Source organism: Camelus ferus, chromosome 35 (genome assembly GCF_009834535.1).
Source record: "Camelus ferus isolate YT-003-E chromosome 35, BCGSAC_Cfer_1.0, whole genome shotgun sequence".
In the NCBI taxonomy this organism is placed as follows: Eukaryota; Metazoa; Chordata; class Mammalia; order Artiodactyla; family Camelidae; genus Camelus; species Camelus ferus.
In genome coordinates this window covers 6,295,505-6,316,100 of record NC_045730.1, presented here as the reverse complement: position 1 = coordinate 6,316,100, position 20,596 = coordinate 6,295,505, and the positions used below count along the sequence as shown (strand labels likewise).

At 42.6% G+C, this 20,596-nt stretch overlaps 1 protein-coding gene across 1 annotated transcript in view; it reads left to right on the top strand.

The window, feature by feature from the left end:
- Nucleotides 1-5,791: 5,791 nt before the first annotated feature.
- CELF2 (CUGBP Elav-like family member 2) overlaps nt 5,792-20,596 on the top strand; it is a 475,836-nt gene continuing 461,031 nt past the window's right edge. Inside the window, exon 1 of the mRNA XM_032474151.1 lies at nt 5,792-6,144. Coding sequence (XP_032330042.1) covers nt 6,092-6,144 — 53 coding nt within the window. The 5' untranslated portion in view covers nt 5,792-6,091. The remainder of the gene's footprint in view (nt 6,145-20,596) is intronic.

The following is a 20,596-nucleotide window of genomic DNA, read 5'->3' as shown; positions in this document are numbered from 1 at the left end:
CTGTTTCACGTGCAGATTTCTTACAGTAGGAGCTGATGCTTGGTGTAAAATCAAGAAGACAGCAGCTGTGTTAGCTGCTAAGTCACTCTGTATAAAATAAATATAATCTAGAGATGCTCCCAAATTCTGCAAAACGTCAGCTTTGATGCTTCTGAACGTACCAATGTTACCAACGCTTAAAAATGCCTTCAACTCACCAGTCCTAAGATGAGAAGCCTGCTGGGCATTTTCTAATTCCCAATATTGGAAGATACAACCCTGCCATCTTTTAATCATATCATTGTTTGTTGAAAAAGCAACCTCAAATAGGGATTTTTATGTTTGGCTTTTGAAAACTAAGACAGTACAAATACTTTAAGAATATTTCAGTAAATGCATTGTGATGCCTAGTTGTCAGGGAAGAGGAAAACTTTCCTCTGCCCTTCTAGGTTCTTGTGGTGGGTCCAAGAATCAACTTGACATGAGACAGAGTAGCCGGAGATAGTTTAATTTAATTTCACACATCCAGGAACCCCACATATGTGAGAGGGTCAGAGACAGAAAGGTAAAATGAGTCATCTATACCTTCCTGAGCTGAGGAATGAGATAAGGGACTGGGATTTCCAAGGGCAAGAGGGCCATTCACAGGATGTTAAGAAGAGCAGGTGTCTGGTAATTGGATGTCTGTCCTTCCATATAGATGGGGCTACTTTGATAAAATTTCTCTCTGGTGATAACTATTTTTCTAGGAGAAATCCCCAATTTAAATTCTTCTAAGTAGCTGAGGGAGGGGCAGTATTTTCTCGGAGGCTTGTGGCAGTCTCAACTGCCTTTAACTCAAAATAATCCACATGCCAAAGTGACATACCTTGGGGAGGCCTGTTCCAAACCCTGACATAGCCAGTGACATCAGGCTGCCTCACAGACCTCCATAAGTGAAAAATAATCATCACAGGGATGTTGCAATTTTTATTTAAAATTAAAAGTCAAACAAATATATGGAATATATGTCTGTATATGCATGACGGGGACATTGTGCTGTGCACCAGAAATGGACACACTGTAACTGACTGTACTTCAATTTAAAAAAAGAAGTCAAGCTAGCATAGGGTTGCCAGATTTAACAAATAAAAACACAGGACTTCAAGTGTAAGTTCAGATAAAAAGGAAATAATTTTTTAGTATAAGTATGTCCCATGCAATATTTGGGGGCATACTTATACTAAGAAGTTCCTCACTGTGTCTCTCAGAATCCACCTTTAACTGAGCATGCCGTGCTGATGTGTATCTTGTCTGTCATCGTGGATCGTAAACCATGCAAAGCTGGATCTGATGTCCAGGGTCAAAAACAAGGGCTGGAGTTCCTGAGTTCATTCCATCTGCCAGCTTTAAAATGCTGGCACATTGACAAGACCAGGAGAGCTTCTTCTACAGAAGTAGATGGGATTTCCAAGTTTGTCATTTCCATTGCTTAAAGGGAGAGAGAGACCTTACCCACTTGAGGAGGAGGAAAAAGCTGGCAAAGAAGAAAAAGAAAAATCTGGGACAAGCTGAAGGAGAAAGAATCTTTATCAGGGACTAACAGAACTGGGACTGAGTAAGCTTGAAGCAAGAGTTTCTTTTAAAAAAAAATTATACATATATACACACACACATATATATATATAGATAATCAGACTCCGAGAAATCAGAAATTGGAGACAGAGAATGAAAAAAGGACTAAAACAAAAGGAAAATGTTATTTTTTCCCTAGCAAGTCTGCTTTTTTTTTTTTTTTTTTTTAAATTCCTGACTGTTGGAACAGTAGACATTTTGTTGGGAGAGGAATCTCCTGAGACATCGCACCTGCCTTTCTGAAGCTCTGTTCAGTAGTTGGTCTAAGTGCTTGTTTTCTTACTTTCTTACTTTCTTTGAGCCTCCAAGTGCTTCTTGCTGCTCTATCACAGATAAGATGAGCTTCCACAGGTCTTTCCCTTTGGCTCCAGTTACATGGCCCTCAATGCTATGAAAACCCACTTGGAATGCACTATGACTCAGGGTGAATTTTCTGCTTGCTGACTCTATATCAGCATGTCCTGCCCAGCTCTGGTGTGAAATGCAGATTCCCTGGCTCCTGCTCTCCTCTCCTCTCCTCTCCTCAGTGAGATTCTGCATTCCAGTTAGACTGTCATCCCAATATTCATGGAAACCACAAGCCCCTAGGGTTTGGGGCTTGGGGTCTTGTTTGATGGTTTGAAAGAGGTTACAAACAGTGGGGTTGCTTTTTGTTGGGATTTGGATTTGGGTTTTGGTTTATGTGCCTGGGAAGAAGGAAGGCGATCATAGGAATTTTAGTTATAGGAAAAGAATTTCGAGTCTTGTCGCTGGTAGTAGCAGATCAGTGCATGAGTGTCACTTTATACGGATAAAATTCTCCCTTTAATGTATAGGAATCATTCAGAAGAACCAACCATTGAAGAGCCATTATAAGCAACCACAAAATAATCTGATTTTTTTAAGGCATAAATTTATCAAAATATGAAAAAAAGAACACAATTAAAATTAAATCTTGTCTCCACATCATATGTCATCAGAGAAATATAAATTAAAACAACAGTGAAATACCATTATATGCCTATTAAAATGGCCAAAATCCAGAACACTGACAACACAAAATTCTGGTAAGGATTTGGAGCAACAGGAACTTTCATTCACTGTAGGTGTAGGTGGTGGGAAAGCAAAGTGGTGCAGCCACTTTGGAAAACAGTTTGGTAGTTTCCTACAAAACTAAACATACTTTTATCATAAAATTCAATCTTAAATTAAACCTGCATTAAAAAAATTAAATCTTGTAATTTGTACAGTGACCTGGACGAAAATTCTATTTTTTGGCCCAAGTTTCTCAATGCTAAACTTAACCTCCGAGTTTCACATGTAGAAAGTTTACTGTTGCTTTTCCTGAGTTGAAGATGAGTCGTTGGACCGGTTCTGAACAGGGAAGTATTTGTTTTAGTGGCTCCCTCATGATGACGGTGAATGAATCACCCTGATGGCCTTTCTTAGTAGGAAAGAGATCCATTTGATGTGAAACTGTTCAGAATCAGGAATGAAATGCATAGGGGAGGGAGGAAAGGGGGATCGGCAATATATAAGGCTTGGAATTAGTCTACAGTGTAGGTGAGAACACACTTGTTCCTCCAAATTAAGAAAGAGAAGAGCAAAATACTCAGCCCATTTTGGAGTCAATACAACCTTTCAAAGATCATCTGTCTCATCAAACACTTGCAGGAAGTGGATTTCAAAGCATGTACCCCTGAACGCTAGGGGTTTCCTGGGCGCCTTAGGAGAGAAAGCAGGAGCCTCATACAAACCCTCATCCACCCCTAACCTGATCCCAACCCTAGCCCTGCTCCCAAATGGATGCAGCTGGCTTGTGTACCCCACCCTGCTGGAGGATGGGGGGCCCTGGGTGGTTGATCAGGTGGGGGCCACTGGGCGTGGCTTCCAGGTGCCACACCTTCCCCTGTTGAGGTCTAGCTCTGTAAACCCAGGCTAGTAGCAGCTTTCTGCACACCCAAATGTACTCACTTGCATTAACAAAATGGGGATGCTGCTACTAACTTACCTCGTAAACAAGTTTGTTACAAGGCCTGCACAAGGTAACACTCCGAAAGAAATTAGGACAGTTCCTAGTACCTGGTAATAAACTTTGAAAAGGATCTGTTTCTGCGCTTGAACTTGGTGCAAGGTTTCATCCAAAGGAAAGTTTCTACCGCCTTTAAACATTTTTTTGGAAGGACTACTGTGTTAAAGCATTATTTCATAATTGACGAGCATGCTTTTGTCCTTTTGTCTTTTGGCCCAAAGCCAAGTCCCTCCCCCTTTCGCCTGGGGAACCCTGAACTCCAAGGGTGAAGGACCCTTTCACCCTTCCTTCCCCAGATCTGAAGCTCAGCCGCAGAGTAGTGGGCTGATGATACACAGATGATGTAACTGTAGTCGCAGAAATCATTTCACTGTAATCTTTTGAGCTTTTTCCTGCTAACTTTCTAAAGGGAGAAACATCTTATCTCAGCATTTGGAACCCCTTGGACGTACACTGCACAGAAACGACGCTGTTATTATCACCCACATTTGGTGAAGTACTTGGGGATTACAAGTGTTATGTAAATGTTTACACATTTTTTTGCTGTGACCCAAGATCCACAGTGGGACAGCAAAGACAGCCTGGGAAGAAGCATGAAGCCCCAGAGAGGCGATGGTTTTTGTAAAAGGTATGAAATTATCTTTAACTTTAGCATAAAGATAGTTGTACTTCTGGAGAGAGTCATTTACAGCTATTAAGGAAAGTGCATATGACTGTGAGAGAGAAAGCACGTCTCTGATGAGGGTTTTGCTGCGTATTTTAAGATAGAAGGGGGTCCTGAAAAAAGGGTCACGGGAGAGGATTCAGAATGCTGTGAGGGGCATTTCGAGTTGACTGGAAGAACTTCCTGACAAGTGAAGCACTGTGCTTCCAACTCTCAGGAAAGAACAGAGCAAAACAAGAAAAACATTCTTTTTCTTGGTAAATTCAGCTTAAAGGCAAGAAATTGGAACCCACCGTCCTGGCTGACCACTTTAGGTAGTAAGGTCACTGCAGAACATTGAATGGCACTGTGTTCTATTTAAATCTGTGCTCTCCTTGTGGGGAGTGTGGTTGGTTGGTGCCAGCATGTCTTGAATCCCACCCCCCCAACACGGCCCACACTCTTGAACCAAGACTAAAAGACCTAGATCACACGGTCAGCTGGTCCACATGTCCAGGTAGAAAAACTGTTCTGTTAGACCAGTGAGGCTGATCTTCCATTTATGGTAATGATCCTAAACTTAGCTTTTGAAATAAGTGTAAGAAAAAGAGGACTTTGATACAAATGAAGCTCACGTGGCTTGCAGATATCAGGGAAATCTAAGTGATCCGGGAGTAAGGACACAGTCTGGAGGTCACGACACTAGGGGATGTCAAGGCCGACTAATGCCAGGATCCTGGGAGCAAGGGTGGGGTGGGCGGGGCTTTAGTTGTCAAGTCTCAGCTAGAGCCTGGGAAAGCAGAAAACCATGCTTAAGAGGCAGTGCTTCTGAAAATAAGCAATCTGTACACCCACAAAGAACCTACATCAGCACAGACCAGACTGCAGGAAAACAATTCTGCTCCCAATATATATATATATTTTAGTATCTGCTCTGCACAATTTCAGATGATGATTGAAAGGATGTTCAGTTTTAAATGAAAGACAAAAGATACATAAGTTGAGGGGGAAAAGCCCACGCCCTTTTCTCCCTCTTTGTGTTATTGTAAAACACAAGACCGTGTTATTTTAAAATGAAAGAAAGAAACGAAAGAAAGAAAGAAGAGAGGAGGGGGAAAAGAAAAAGCAATGTAGAAAATTCTCCGCCAGAAAACACACAGTAAATTCGAGCTTGTTAGCAGCCCGGTTCCAAATAAAATTTTTTTTTAATCCTAACACAGTCATGTAGTTACAGCCTCGGAGGGAAGCTCTAAGCCAGATGCTAGTGTCCCAGAACCCAAGCCACACACACACACACACAAAAGGTGGGGAGGGGGTTGGGGGTTGGGGGGAAGAAACCTAACCAGTCTTCTAACTGGAATATGAAATCAAAATCTCATCTCGGAGGCAGGGGGGCTGCCCCCGAGGAGGAGGAAGGTGCAGCCTGCAGTAATCTGTAAATGATTGCTGGCAAAGTCGGGAGGCTTCAGGCTTGATCTGTGTTTGTTCCAAAAGAAAGCCAAGGAGGACGGTGTTAATAAAGAGAGATTTAACTGAGAGCTGTGCTTGGAATAAAGTGGGCTACAAAAAGGTCAAATTTGATCAGTTGGAGCAGATTACGGGGGCTTAAAAAAGTGGTGTGGAGAAATGAGCTGGGGTAGGGAAGTAATATAGCGCCAGATTGATCCGGGGGGTGGAGAAATCCAGGACAAGTGCTTATCAATCCTAGAAGTGGGAAGAGCCGTGCGGGCGCCCAGTCGCTCGGGGCCGGAGCCGAGAAGCCGGCCGGCCGCTCCCTCCCCGGCACCCCCTCCCCGCACCCCCTCCTCTCCGGGTCGGATCTGCCTCCAGCCGCCTGGTAGACAATGGTCTCCTTAATCTCTGACTTGGATCCACTCAAAGACTGGAAAGTTTTAAGGTAGGCCTGTTTTTCTGTCTCTCCCCTGGCGGTTTCCATTCAGGGCCAAGTGGCTCCCCCGCCCGCACCCCAAGTAAGGAGCGGTGGGGGTGCGGGGGGCGGCGCGGGGAACGCCCGGGTCCGGATCGGCCGGGGCGGGACTCCGCGGAGATTCGGGAACAACTTGGAGCAGATGGGTTCGGAGAGGCGGGAGAAGTCCTCAGTTTCACTCCCGGCGGGGAAGGCAGTGCATCCCCGGGAGAGCGCCGTCTTCCCCAAACGATTCCCAACATCGGAGGATTCGGCGACCGCTTCTCCTGCTTGCGATTGCGTTTCGCGGGGCGCTGGATTCATCCCGGGGGCGGGGGCTCACGTTCTGCGGCTTCAGATAAAAAAGCGAACTTTTGCAGAAAACCATGCGTGCTCCTCTTGGAACAGGGTTCTTGGAAATGCGGTTTCCTCCTGTGACCTCCTCTCCCCACCCCCCGGGCCTGATTTGGAAAAGCCAGTCGTAGAAGAGCTCAGCTGACCTTAGAACTGAATGTGTTAGAATTTATGGAACGAAATCTTTCTCTGAATGCTCCTAAAACAGATGGACTCTGACCTCTTTGTGATTCAGAGACCCAGAAAAATGAGAACCCAAGAACCTCAAAGTGGCAAAAGTTCATGCATTTCCTTCACTGGAGTCTAAGCTGACTCGGTTGGTAGATTTCACAATGACCTCCAGGGTTTAACTTAACACTAAATGGGATTTCCCAGACAGAAGCACTTTGGGGAATTTTCAAAATATAAACATGTTCGATCGAGGGATTTTTATGAAGTGTTTGTGCACAACGGCGTGTTGTCCCAAATACCCACCCTCAACTGTGGTTGCATTGAAACTAAACCAAGACCTGAATAAGGCGCCTCTTTTTCCTGACATTTATCTTGTGTTAATTGGCTGTTACTTATCTCCCTCTCCTGAGTTTTGCCTTCTTGTGTCTCATTTTATTATTTTTAAAAGCTAATCGCATGATAGAAAAGAGAAAATAAAAGAAAAATCAGCCAATAGTCATCTTTAAAAAAATTTTTTTTTAATTGAAGTACAGCTACTTACAATGTGTCAGTTTCTGCTGCACAGCACAATGTCCCGGTCACGTGTATACAGACATATATTCGTTTTCATATTCCAATATCCATCTTAATTTTTTTTTTAATTCTTACATCTTGCTTTGTAGAACTTCACGTGTCTACAAGTCACCTACTGTGTGTTATTTTATAATCTGCATTTTCCAATTAAATATCAAACATAGTTCCATATTTCTACCTGCCCTTCATAACCATAATTTTGAGGGTAAAAAAGCATCATGATGTCGGTGAACATTGTTTTACTAAATCACCCTGTTGGTTGAAAATTTAGATGGTTTCTAGGCCTGATTTGTATGAACAGCAACACAGTGAACATCTTTGTGCATATACCTTCTTGCCTTCCTTAAATAATTCCCAGGATTTCTAGATGAAAAGGCACGAATACTATATGGGTCTGTCAGTGATGCTCTGTTTGTTGGTTTAACTTTTATTTTTAATTGAGAGATGGTAAAGTACTTCTGTCAATGTCTTTGTGAGTTAGCTATTAAAATTCATTCCATTCTCCTTTTCTTTAACTGGATTAGTAACCTACTCCTAAAATTGAACTACTTCTTAAGGGTGCTTTTTAAAAAATTGTTTTTGGTGATTAACTTATTACTATGATTTGCACAAGTGGTTAAGGTAGGGCCTAGCTCTCAGGATGTGTGTGAGTTGGATGGCCCGCTTTGAAAGTGTTGCCCTTCAAAGGTCTTTTTAGATAATAACCTCTAGTCCTAAAGCACTTTGAAATTAGTAGTAATGTTGTCTTTACCCTAATATAACATAATAAAATTAATGGTAATGTTGCCTTTCCCCTGTTGTGTCCCTAACATAAGTGAAGTTTATTTTATGGCAAGAGTAAGAAGAGCTTCTAAAATTTGGACTGGCAAGACTGGAGAAAGAGAAACATTTTCACCTTGCCATCTGGGTCCACCAGGTTCATTCTGTCCTCACCTCTTCTTGGCAAGCATTATTGCATCATCTCTCTAACTGTGTGTAATCCTTCCCTGCGATAAGAAATTATAAAGGGAGTAGTGTTTATGAACTGCATTTGAAATGCCTTAATTGTTTACAAGCGGGCATCATTTTGGCTATTTCTGATTGATCGCACCATTTGCTCACTAACAGTAAGGCTCTGCCCATTCCAGGCACACGTTGTTTTAATGCACTTGGTTTTTCTGTGCTTCACAGATATTAACTTTTTTTGTAAATTGAAGGTTTGGGGCAACCCTGCATCAAGCAAGCATATCGTCACCGTTTTTCCAACAGCATCTGCTCACTTGGTGTCCTGTCTTGCATTTTTCTAATTCTCACAATATTTTAAGGTTTTCATCATTACGATACTTGTTATGGTGATCTGTGACCAGTGATCTTTGATGTTACCCTTGCAAAAAGATTACAGAAGGCTCAGGTGATGATTAGCAATTTTTAGCAATAAAGTATCTTTAAATTAAGGTACATGCATTGTTTCTTTAGACAGAATGCTGTTGCCGACTTCATAGACTCTGGCAGAGTGTAAACACAACTTGTATATGTACTAGGAAACCAAAAAAAAAAAAAAGTGTGACTCACTTTATTGCAATTTTCACCTTATTGCAGGGGTCCGGAACCAAAGCCATGATATCTCTGAGGTGTGCCTATGTATGTGGGAGAAACACAGCTATAACAGCACATTATTAATGGGATAACCTGGCAGGAGACTGGAGATGTGTATGCTGATGGCTTACAGGGTTGTATGTGATAGGCGTTAGGTCAATAAAATGCTTTACAAATGTAGAGGTGAGAGAGCCCATTCTAATGATCTTTCTGCCCTTGTCTAATGAGCAGATGAGCAGAGTGCTTGGTGTACAGGGGCGGAAGGGCATAACACCTGCGTAACCTGGAATATTTTCAGATGTTTGCTCCAGGTATGCGACCTGGAGTTTTGCCAAACCTGCTGCTCCTGGAAAGTGATCACAAGGCACAGTTTTAAAATCTGCTTACACCCTCAGTTTAGTGTTTGACGATGTGATCTGCAGGTGGGATCCAATTCAGATCATAAACCTTTCTCAAGAACTGTATATTTGGCACCACTCCCTCCTAGGTCCATTTGGTCAAATGGAAACCCCCAAGCTGGGAGTGGAGCTGTGGGCTGTTCGAATTCCTGTGTACCTCAAGGGGCATGAAAGAAATCTCAATTCTGCCAAAAGACACGCCAACAAGTCTCAACAGCAAGACTCCCCTCTTGACCTTCGGGAAATCACAAACACAAAAGCTTCACCCCAAAGAATCAAAATCAACTAAGTCAAGAAAAACTATTCCTAGGACCCAGAAGAAGAAAAAGGAAATGACAATGTAGTCAACCTGTGATTAAAAGATTAAAACAAGGCAGAGAGGGTAGAGCTCCATGGCAGAGCACATGCTTAGCGTCCATGCGGTCCTGGGTTCAGTCTCCAGTACCTCCATTAAATCAATCAATCAATAAAATAAACCCAATTGCCTCTCCCCCAAAGTTAACCCCCGCCTCAAAATAAAACAATTGAAAAAAAAAAAAAAGACTAAAACAAGCCTGGTAACCTGAATCATACAAGATGCCATGTTCATTGAGACCACTTGAGGGGAAAAAAAAGTCTTTAAGATAACAGAAGCTCCACAGGTTGGACACTGTACCTTTAATCTCCCCCAAGACCTGGTTCTTTTCTGGTGTTAGTTCACAGGCTTCTGACTCACACAGCTGTCCAGCCAGGCACCCGAACTGGGAAGCTGGCATCCTTCCTCCTCCCTCATTTTCCCTCCTAATTGCATCCAGCCTCTCACCCACTCCTGGTGAATGTACCTCCAGACATCTACTGCCTCCCCACTTTCCCCCCTCTTCCTCGCTATGGATTTGTTTGCTCAGAATTCCAACCACCTCTTCAACCTCCCTGCTTCATTTCTTACTATCATGGTCTCCTTTCCACAGAAGAGGGATGAAAACACTTCAAAAGCCACAAATCAGATCATCTGAGTTTGTTTTTTAAAAGCCTCCCTGTCACTCTTCAAATAAAAGCCAATATCCTTATCCTAACCCACTAGACCCCATCTGACCTCGCCCTAGACGACCTCCCTGTCCCTGTCTCCTCCCTCTTTCCCCACAGCTCACGTGGCTGCAGCCACTCTGGTCTTTCTCTTCCTCAAACAGGCCAGGCTTATTGTGGTCTTAGGATATTCGCCTGGGCCACTCCCTCTCCCTGCCTGGAAATCATCTCCCTCACCATGTGCAGGGCAGGGTGCTGCTTGTCATTCCAGTCTCAGTGCACCTGTCACCTCCTCAATGAAGCCTTCCTTGATCCCCCCAGCATATTTCACCGATCGGTTGAACCATATACAGTTGTTAATATTCAACCCTTTTTGACGTATAAACATTTCCATTTTGCCTGGTTCAGCTGATGTTCTCAACATAGCACCTGGTCTTTTCATAGGTCCTCATTTGTTATTTCTCTCTACCATTAGAACGTGTACTTGGTGTATACCCAGTGCCTAAAAGACTTCCTGGCACTTAACGGATAATGAATGAATGACGAATGCATGATGTGGCCCATACCTCCCTCTTTGGCTTCACACTCTGTGAGGCCAGAGGCTTCACATAGTTTGCCCACCCTGTACCACAATTGTTCACTGCAGTGATGGTGGTGGTGTATTATGTGGAATGAATGAATGAATGAATGGGTGACTTCTAACTCCCGCTTTAGTAATCCTCTCTTCACATCCTCCTTTCTGTTCCAATCAGCAAAGTGTATGGATTTGATAACATGGAAACATTTTTAAATTCTCTGAGAATCTGAGATATACCATTATTCAAGCAGGATTTATTCTTTCTACATGACACAATGATCTAGAACAGGGGTTGGCAAACTTCTATAAGGGCCAGATAGTAAATATGTCAGGTTTTGCTGGTCACACAGTCTCTGTTGCAGCTACTCAGTTCTGCCATCGTAGCGTGAAACTCACCACAGGTAATAGGTAAAAGAGTAAGCTTGAGTTCGAACCAATAAAACTTTATTTATAAAAACAGGCAGTGGGCGGGATTTAGCCCAAGGGCCATGCCTACATTTTATCTGTGATCTAGGCTAATGATTTGACCAACAAGAAAATAGAAGTGGTTCTGGCAAAGAGTTGGAAGGATGTTTTCAAATGTTGTACAACCAAGTGCATATCGTAAACCTGCCTCATTATTGGGAAAAAAATTTTAAAGGAGCCTTGGTGATATTTCACAGGTCAGAGATGTTTTCTATTGTGAGCACTTGATCCCACAAAGATGATTATAATCTGGAGAAAATTTATGGCTCACCACATCCCTGACATGTTTGGATGAGCCTTAAGGCAGTAACAAAATCCACTTTTGCCTGTTCTCTTACTGAGTGTGTGAGAAACCCCCATTGATGAGAACAGCACATGTTGATGGAAAAAATAGGCCAAATCCGGACATGTTTTAAGTCACTGCTTGGCCCCATTTCTTTCTTTTTCGTGGCTTTCTCTAGCTCATTTAGGAGACATCTCCCCTTCACATGCCTGAGGAATCTCCCAAGATGAATACCAAACTCACGGAGGAGAGCATTCCCTGTCATTCTGAATGGATGCCACATGTAGATACTCTTTGGCTCACATTCCATGACATCTTGGAGATGACTGGGGTGGGGAGAAATTACGTGGAACTCTCTCAGTGTCTACTGAGAGTAGGCTGGTCATCTGAAGATCAGGGTTTAGTCTTCTTAGAGGATGATACAAGAATTATTAATGCTTTCTATGTGCCAGGCTTTATGCTAAGAGTTTTATGTTTAATGTCTCATTTAACCTTTGCCACAACCCTGAGAAGTAGGTGGCAGTGCTGTTGCTTCTGTTGGTCACAATGTGGACTTGGGTTTTGGTAACTCGGAGCCAGAGGACTTGAAAAATGATGCCTTGTGCTATCCTGTCCTGGTACCTTTTCTGGGCGTGTTGGTAATTTGATGAAGTGCGTTGCCTTAACTCTGCCTCAAATGGGAAAAATTTACACCTCGTCATTCTTCTTTTTCCCACTGGAAAATCTGGGCAACCATGACCCAGTTACTCCTGGTTGCTTTAAAAAAAAAAAAAAAAAAACAAAAAACAAAAAAAAAAACCTTTGCAGAGCAGGGGGAAGTAGGCTATAAAAACAAAGAACATCCAGGAATAACTCTCTAGGTAGAACGAATTATTTGTTTATAAAAGTTGAATACAAGACCAGAGCCTTTAAGATAATTTATGATATTGGAGGATAATCTACTCTTTTTCACAAAGCGTGACTAATGTAGCCCATGACACAACTAATAATGACAAAGGGTATTGTAAGATCACAGGAAAATGTAGAGAAATCCTGTTATGTATAGGTGGGAACACGATGGCCATTGTATTTACATCTCTTTCCAGCACCCAAAAAACCAAAACACAAAAACTCCTTCAGGAAGTGTTGCCACTCCACTGACTCCAATAGTCAGCAGAAAAAATACTCACTTCACAAGGATCTTGTTCCCCCTCCTGAACGAATCTGTTTCCCTGGTGGGCTGAACCAGCGAAGTAGGAAGGACAAACCCAACAAATCCGGACCTTGGGAAATCTCTGCTGGGAGAAACCCCAGAGGGAATTCCTCCTATCATCGGGGACCATCCCCCAAAGGTCAGAGACCACAGTGAAGGGCTTTCCCAAAAATAAAGGAGAATCACCTGCCACTCTGAGTCCATCACTTGGGAAGAGTGGGTACCACTTACTTCCCTGCACTCTCCAAATAAGTGTTCAGACTTGAAGCTCCTGGAATACCAGAATCACAGGCTCTAGTTGATGCCGTAAGGAGAAGACTCAGTGTGCAGATTTCATGTCTGTTCCCACACAGAGTTCCTGTGTTTCCCTCCCCTCCCCATTTCAGTCATTTCAGTGCAACAGGAGACATCACCTCAAGAGATCAACAAATCACTCTCATTTCTTCAAGTCTGTGTTAAAAAATCTCCACTCCCCAAATACTGTATTATTCCTGACAATGTGCACGGTCTGTCTTGTTTATAAGTGTCTCCAGCAGTGCCCAGCCCCGATCCAGCTTTGCTACCTCCTCTTTTTATCCGAGAATGGCTCATTAAACCTCCACCATCTCTGCCTTCCCTGCCTTCCCATCCCACCCATCGCCCAACAGGAAGGAAGGTTTGCCTCCCCTAAATGCTCATAGCACAGCATCTAAAACTTAGACACTCAAATGTAAGTGCAGATTTTCTGCTTTGGAATATTTCTGTATATCTTAGTTCCATTCCTAGACTCTAAACTCCCAGAAGATAAAGGTCTGTGCCCCTCTCGTCTTTGCCTCCACTTGCATCCTTATTATGATAGGACTCTGCGTTTTGCCCAGCCAGGATTTGAACAGACCTCTGCCCATTCCTCATTTGTAAGATGAAAGATTGACCCAGATTATATCTAAGGATCACCCTCTATAAAATTATACGATCAGTGTGAGATAGAACAAAGAAGCACCCTCCCGCAGGACGCTGAGCCCCACCTCTGAGCCCTATGGTGCATCCTTTCCCTACACGGGCGAGTTTTTCTCGCAGCAAAGCAATTCTCTTTATATTGATCTTCATTTTCTTTTAAGGCTCTTTTATTCCCTGTCCTTCTGTAGAGTTGATGGACTAAACTACAAACCTGGTTTCAGATGTTCTGTCTCGAACTAGGGCTATAATGTAAATCAGCTGTTGCAGGGATGAGTTTTGCTGACACGTCCTGACATTAGCAATCATAGGACCAGTCCTGCAGGGCTGCGCACTGCAGTCAATCCGGGTTGCAGGTGTTGGAATTCACCATGGCTTTGGAATGCCGTTTTTGTTTTTCATTGTACTAGTTTTTCATCCTTATAGACACAAATGTCTAAGCCGGAAAGAATTGTTAGAAGTCCCTAGAAAATGGCAGTTTTCTATATTTTATTATGTTTCCTGGTGCGTGAGTGAAAGATTTTAGAAACTGGAAAAATGTGGCTCTCGTTTAAGTTTGGTATTTACAAATGGAATGTAATGCTTCTTCGGAGCCTTTGCACAGGACATATTTTTCTCCACCATCATTAGCATCATTATTTACCATAACAACCGTTATTGACCACCCAAAAGCTGGAATGGTCTTCCCTTCTTCTCCATGAAAACACATGTGCTTCAAAAGTTTGTTCTAACCTGAGCACCTGAAAGGAACTTTGCCTGATAGCTCTATTCAAATAGTCCACTTTCCTCATTAGAACTTCGTTAGCATTGTTATCCCTCTACAGAGATGTGGCTTAAATAACTGTTTGGAATGGGGGGGGGGTGTCAGGTATAACTGACATATAACATTATATTAGTTTCTAGTGTACAACATAATGATTTGCTATTTGCATAGACTGCAAAATTGAGTACCACGATAGTGGTGTAGTTAACATCTGTCGCCCTGCAAATAATTTTTTCTGGTAATGAGAACTTTTAAGATCTACTCTCTTTGCAACTTTTAAATATGCAATACAGTATTATTAGCTGTAGTCACCGTGTTGTACATTTCATTCTCATGACTTACTCATTTTATAACTGGAAGTTTGAATCTTTTGACCCCTTCATCTCTTTTATCCAACTCCCAATCCCCCCACCACCGGCAACCACCAGTCTGTTCTCTGTATCTATGAGCCTATAGTCTCAGTTTGGGTTTTCGAGGAGGGGTTGTTTTTTCTAGATTATACGTATAAGTGAGATCGTACAGTAGTGGCCGTCCTCTGACTTCCTTCTATTTCGCTTAGCATAATACCCTGGGGATCCATCCGTGTTGTTGCAAATGACAAGATTTCGTTCTTCTTGACGGCTGAAAATATTTCATTGTGTGTATATTCCACATTTTCCTTATCCACTCATCTGCTGATGGATGTTTAGGTTGTTACCATATCTTGGCTGCTATAAATAATGCTGCGTGAACCTGGGGATGCAGATTTCTTTTCAAGTTAGTGTCATTGTTTCTTTGGATAAATACCAGGAAGTGAAATTGCTTGATCATATGAGGGTTTTATTTTAAATTTTTTGAGAAAATTCCATACTGTTTTTCATAGTGGCTTCACCAATTTACATTCCCACCAATATGCACAAGGGTTCCCTTTACTCCATATCCCTGCTAACACTCATTTCTTGTCTTTTTGATAATCGCAGTTCTGCTGGGTGTGAGGTGACCCCTCACTGTGGTTGTGATTAGCATTTCTCTGCTGAGTAGCGATGTTGAGCACCTTTTCCTGCACCTGTTGGCTATGTATATACATCTTCTTTGGGAAAATGTTGATTCTGATCCTTTACCCATTTTGAGATTAGGTAAACTTCCATAACATTGAGGTCCACTGTGGTGGGTATTTATAAAACGTGCACATTTGAATGAAATAACAAATGTAGTTCTTTTACATGCAGATGGAGAGTAAGATTGGGTGCTGTAAAATGGCATTATGCTCAGGGAACCGAAGAATATTTAAGTCCTAATGTAGATTACAGCCATTCCTCATATACAAGTTCCCAGAGGGACAGAGGACAGAGGGACCAAGTTGGGGCCCTTCAGTTTCTCAACCAAGGATTCTAAAACCCATTCATCTGGAAATCCTGGGGGCAGGAGATGGGGCCAGGGAGAGGGGCTGGAACATTCTATAATAGTCAGTCACCCCTACGGCCATTTCTGCCAAACCCAGACCCTCATGGCCTGAGAGAAACAATGACAAATTGAAGCAAAATTAAAAGTTTATAATTAAATGTAGCATTGACTCAAAACCCCTATATGTATGTATGTGTGTGTATATATATATAATGAGTTGGGTTGGACTATGAGCACCCATTTTTTTCCCTCATGTAATCTAGATGGTTCCAAGCAACTTCTTCATTGTTTCACACTGAAGCTGCAACTTTACTTAGGAACGTTCCCACTGCAGGTAATCTATAACACTGAATATATGAGCTCCATTTTATAGTGGTCTATACCAAGGGTTGGCAAACTTTTTTGCAAAGGGCCAGTTAGTAAATATTTTTGGCTTTGCTGACAAACCATATGGTCTCTGTAACAGCTCTGTCATTGTAGCACAAACGCAGCCAGAGACAATATATAAATGAATAGGCATAGCAGTATTCCAATAAAACTATTTACAAAAACCGGCATTGGGCTGGGTTTGGCCCATGAGCCATAGTTAGGTGATGGACCATAGATGCTCTACTGAGTTTTGGACCTTTCAGGGCCAAGGCAGCCTTGACAGCAGTAGAGAAATGGAGCCAGAGAAAGCAGCCAGAGAAAGCATGTTTCCCAGGTGCTATGCACTGAGCTGGCTTAGGCTGTACTTGGCTTTTGTCCCGAGGAAGAAGAGAGAGGTTATAGGGAGTGAGGGAGGGATGGTTGGACCATCTCAAACCCACGATCGCCTTTGACTTCGGCTACACTGAGGCAGGAATCAGAGCTTACCCTGCCTTTTAAGGAAGACCCAGCACTTCTATTCACCTGTCCTTTATGATGACCTGGAACCTCATCACTCCATAACAGGGACTCATCCCTTCGGAGAAGGGGGCCAGATAATGAAATGAGACCAAGGGAGGGAAGAAAAGAAAAGAGGGTCCTTGAAAAACCTGCCTTACAAGAATTATACGTAATCTGTGGAAGAAAGGCAGCTGGGATAATTGACTGCCTGTTGCAAGAGAGCCGGAAAGTGACTTCCAGAGAAATCTAACATGGCTCCCGGTGCCTTTCGACTGTATCCACTGTTGCTGTCTCCATCACCATGTATTTTATTATTAAGCAAAAAGAAAGCTCATTCAGGGATTGAATGCTAGATTTATGCATGATCATAGCAAGCAGGGAGATTTAGCATCTCATAGAAGCCCACGTTTCCTGCTTATGATGGTGCCCATCTCTTTGCCTACAGTGTGATTGATGGGCCATTCATCACAATCACTGCAGAACACAAGTAGCATTTTGGAAGAGATTTAGGATGAAGAACTGGCCCCAGACCAAATGAAGGTACACAGTTCTCCTAGCTTCCTCCAGCTTTGAAAGGCTCTCCAGAGATCACTCCATTATCACTCACTTTGAATTTAGATAAACGTGTTGTGACATCCAAGAATTTGTGTTTTAAGACCTACTTCCAGTGATACAGCATGGAGTGGGGGTGATGGGGGTGGAGATAGAGGATTTTTGTGCCCTGGAGGTTGAGTCTAGAAGACCTAAGTCAGGAGCTCTTGAGAGTGAGTTGAGGCCCTTCCTAGTTCTGAGAGCTCTCTCCACTCTTGAATCTTACTTAATAAATTACCACTTCATGGTAAATTGCCCTTAAATTACTAGATCAAAAGTGTCAGTTTCTCTTGTCAAAGCACTGGAATTATACATGAATAGGGCTTAGAGAAGACCACTGGAGAGGTATGTGGTTTGAGGCAGAATTTCTTTCTTGAAGACTTTAATTTCATTTATAACTTCTCGCCAGTTGGCAGGAAACCCTCTTGAGTGCCTGCCCTGCCCAGGATCTAATTCAGGCTCCCTCCCCGCTCGATGGCTTTGTCCTTCTCCTTCCCAAAACTGTCCCCTCCTGGAGCAGGAGGCAGATGTGACTTCTGGACACCTGGCATAGGTGATGACCAACAGAAAGTGGCAGGAAGGACCAGGGCTGTGTAAGGCATCAATTAATATTTCTGTAGGAAAGGAAGGGGAGGGTCATTATGCTCATCTTTGAAAGAATGGTGAGTGTGTTTGCGGAAAATAGCCCCTGAGAATTTGAATTCTTATTTAAAATTTAAAAAACCAGTAACTGAGCTGGAGAGGAAAGCCTGTTTCCCTGCTTCCCAAACGAGTATTTGCCTCTGCTCTTCTCTCAGTACAAAAGGCAGGTGGCAGACCTGGTTTTCCATTTAGTGAACATATCTCAGGCAGAGTTCTCATAACACGACTAGTATGTTATGCTTTTGAATCCTGCTTTTAAGTCCTGTCTGCCATCAGGCAAAGCTCTCTAGAGGATAAAGCAAGATTAAGCTTTAAATCTCTAGTTAATTTTTTGTTTGTTTGTTTCCATAAAATTGGTTTCCTTGTGTTGTGCTTTTCCCCTGCAGCTCGCCATTCAGTCAATTAGCAGAATCACGGGTCCTCTCCATGAGCCCATTAGTTAGATGGGGATGAGAGAGAAATGTTCTGCATATAAACTTCAAATATCATAAAATAGGGAAAGAGAGAGTAAGAGGATTTGGAGTCCTTGACTCTCTGCATGTTCATAGCTTGGGTATTTTGCCCCAATAATTGGCTTAAATCCCCTTTGATCATCATTTCTTATTTTTTGGCAGACAATGCTTTGTTTTTTTCTTATAAAAACTGTGAATGTTTTTTAACTTGGGATAACACCCTTCTCTCACATAGCTCTTTTACTTTCATTGACCCCTGCAGCTGTATTTCCCCTGAACTTTAATCTCCAACCTGTAAAATAAAAGTTTGAACCACATCTTGAGGCGATAAGTTTCTCCAGTTGGCGTTGGTATGCACAGTGGCTTTTGTTAATGACAGTTCAGTGGAGGAAAAAAATAAGTCTCATCTAGAAGGTCGCGAAAGATGCCCTCGTGGTTCACAAACCCATTGTTTTATGTTTTGATTTCTCTTCACATCTGATTTTAAAAAAATAATAATCGGAGGCAAATTTAGTTAATTTTGTGTTGCAAGGTGATTCTGAGAGCTGCCTCTCTGCTTCTGACTCTAGATAAACCTCTGTTTAAAAAAGTATTTGCTGAAAAGCTAATCTACCTGATTATAGCAATCAAGATGTTTTTGGGTATATTGAGTGTATTTTGCAAATGCACAGTTTAATTATGACATTCTCTGTGTCCCTTTCCTATAATTATTTTTTCTCTGCATTGTGCACATCCTGAATAGCCGTAGAGCTGTCTGTAAGGGGGACAATGAATAAGTGGAAAATTAAATGTCCAGTTAAGTAGCAGCAAGCCTCTGTGCAGATATGGAAAACAAGTCATATCTTAAAGATACAGCCCATTCTTCTGAAGGGCCTTGGATAAACAAACTTAGTATTACTCAAGCTAATCATATAGTATTAATTTGCTGCCTAACTTTTCCATTAAACTCTCCACAGGTGACTCCATGTAACAGTTGGGTTTAGTATAGTCCAGATTCAGGTAATGGATTAAAGTTAAGCAGATATTCTTTTTAAAAGACAGCATGTAACCAAAGGCTGTGCTAGAGTTTTCGACATGAAAACCTCTAGTACAGGAAAGATAAGATATGTTCATATGCACTCTTCTGACCCTTCCGTAAGAAAGAAAATTGGGAGTTGGGAAAGGAAGTTGAAAGTCTGTAGATCAGAGTTATGTGGTGTCAGCCAATCTGGCAGGCAACTTGGAAACAGGTTCTGGGAGTTTCTGGATGGTACACAATAAACATGGCAGGTGGTAGCGGGGGAGAGATGGCATGAAGTGAAGTGATGCTTGGGGTATGAGGCACAGTTAGAAGGGAGGGGGTGGACACATCTGTCTGTATCAGGCTTATTTTGCCCTAAATTTTGGACATTAACACTTTTAAGGAGTAAGATAATGAGGTTCGTGAACTTACTTCCTTTCTCAACATTTCTTGTTCTAATTTGTACCTGAGGCCTAACATGCAGTGGGAGAGAGGGCTTCAGAGCGAGACAGACCCCAGTTCAAATCCAGTCTGTCACTTGACAGCTGGGAGACCTCAGCTAAGCACTGACTCTCTGAGGTGGTCTGCCTTGAAGGTTTGCTGTTAAACTGAAAGGAAATCTTTATGAAACCTCTGGCACCTGGTTCTCACTCACTCACTCACTCCACGAACAAGCTTCTGTGCCTGTTAACGTCACTAACACATAAAACCAAACACTTCTGATCTTACTGGGATTCACTGTAGGGCAAATAGCATTGTGGGGACAGCATCTGTTCTGAAACCATATTTTGAGGCTATGGTAAGGGAGCAAATTTGCTATCCCCCCCCACCCCCGATTGTATCTCTTTGGCACCCAGACTGATCTGAAAACAATCAAGGCCCAAGAGACTCAGGAAGAAACTTGGGCCTTCCCTCTAACTGCCTAGAGAATTCACACAGAGGGCCTGTTCCTGGACTAGAGCCACCAACAGAGACATCTTCAGAGAATATGGATGAGGCGGGGTGGGGGAACTCGACAGGGTCTAGAGATCAGAGGCTACTCCTTGTCCCCTTGTCTCTACAGGGCCCAGCAAACATTTGCTTACCAAACACCTGCTTTTCCATCTCCAGGTGAATTGCCTTCCTCCCCTTTGAAATCTTAAACCACTACCCGCAATATCCTCCTCTGTCTTTAGCTGAAGATGGTAATTCAGGTAAAATCTTGTGCCGTTTTGGTGAATGA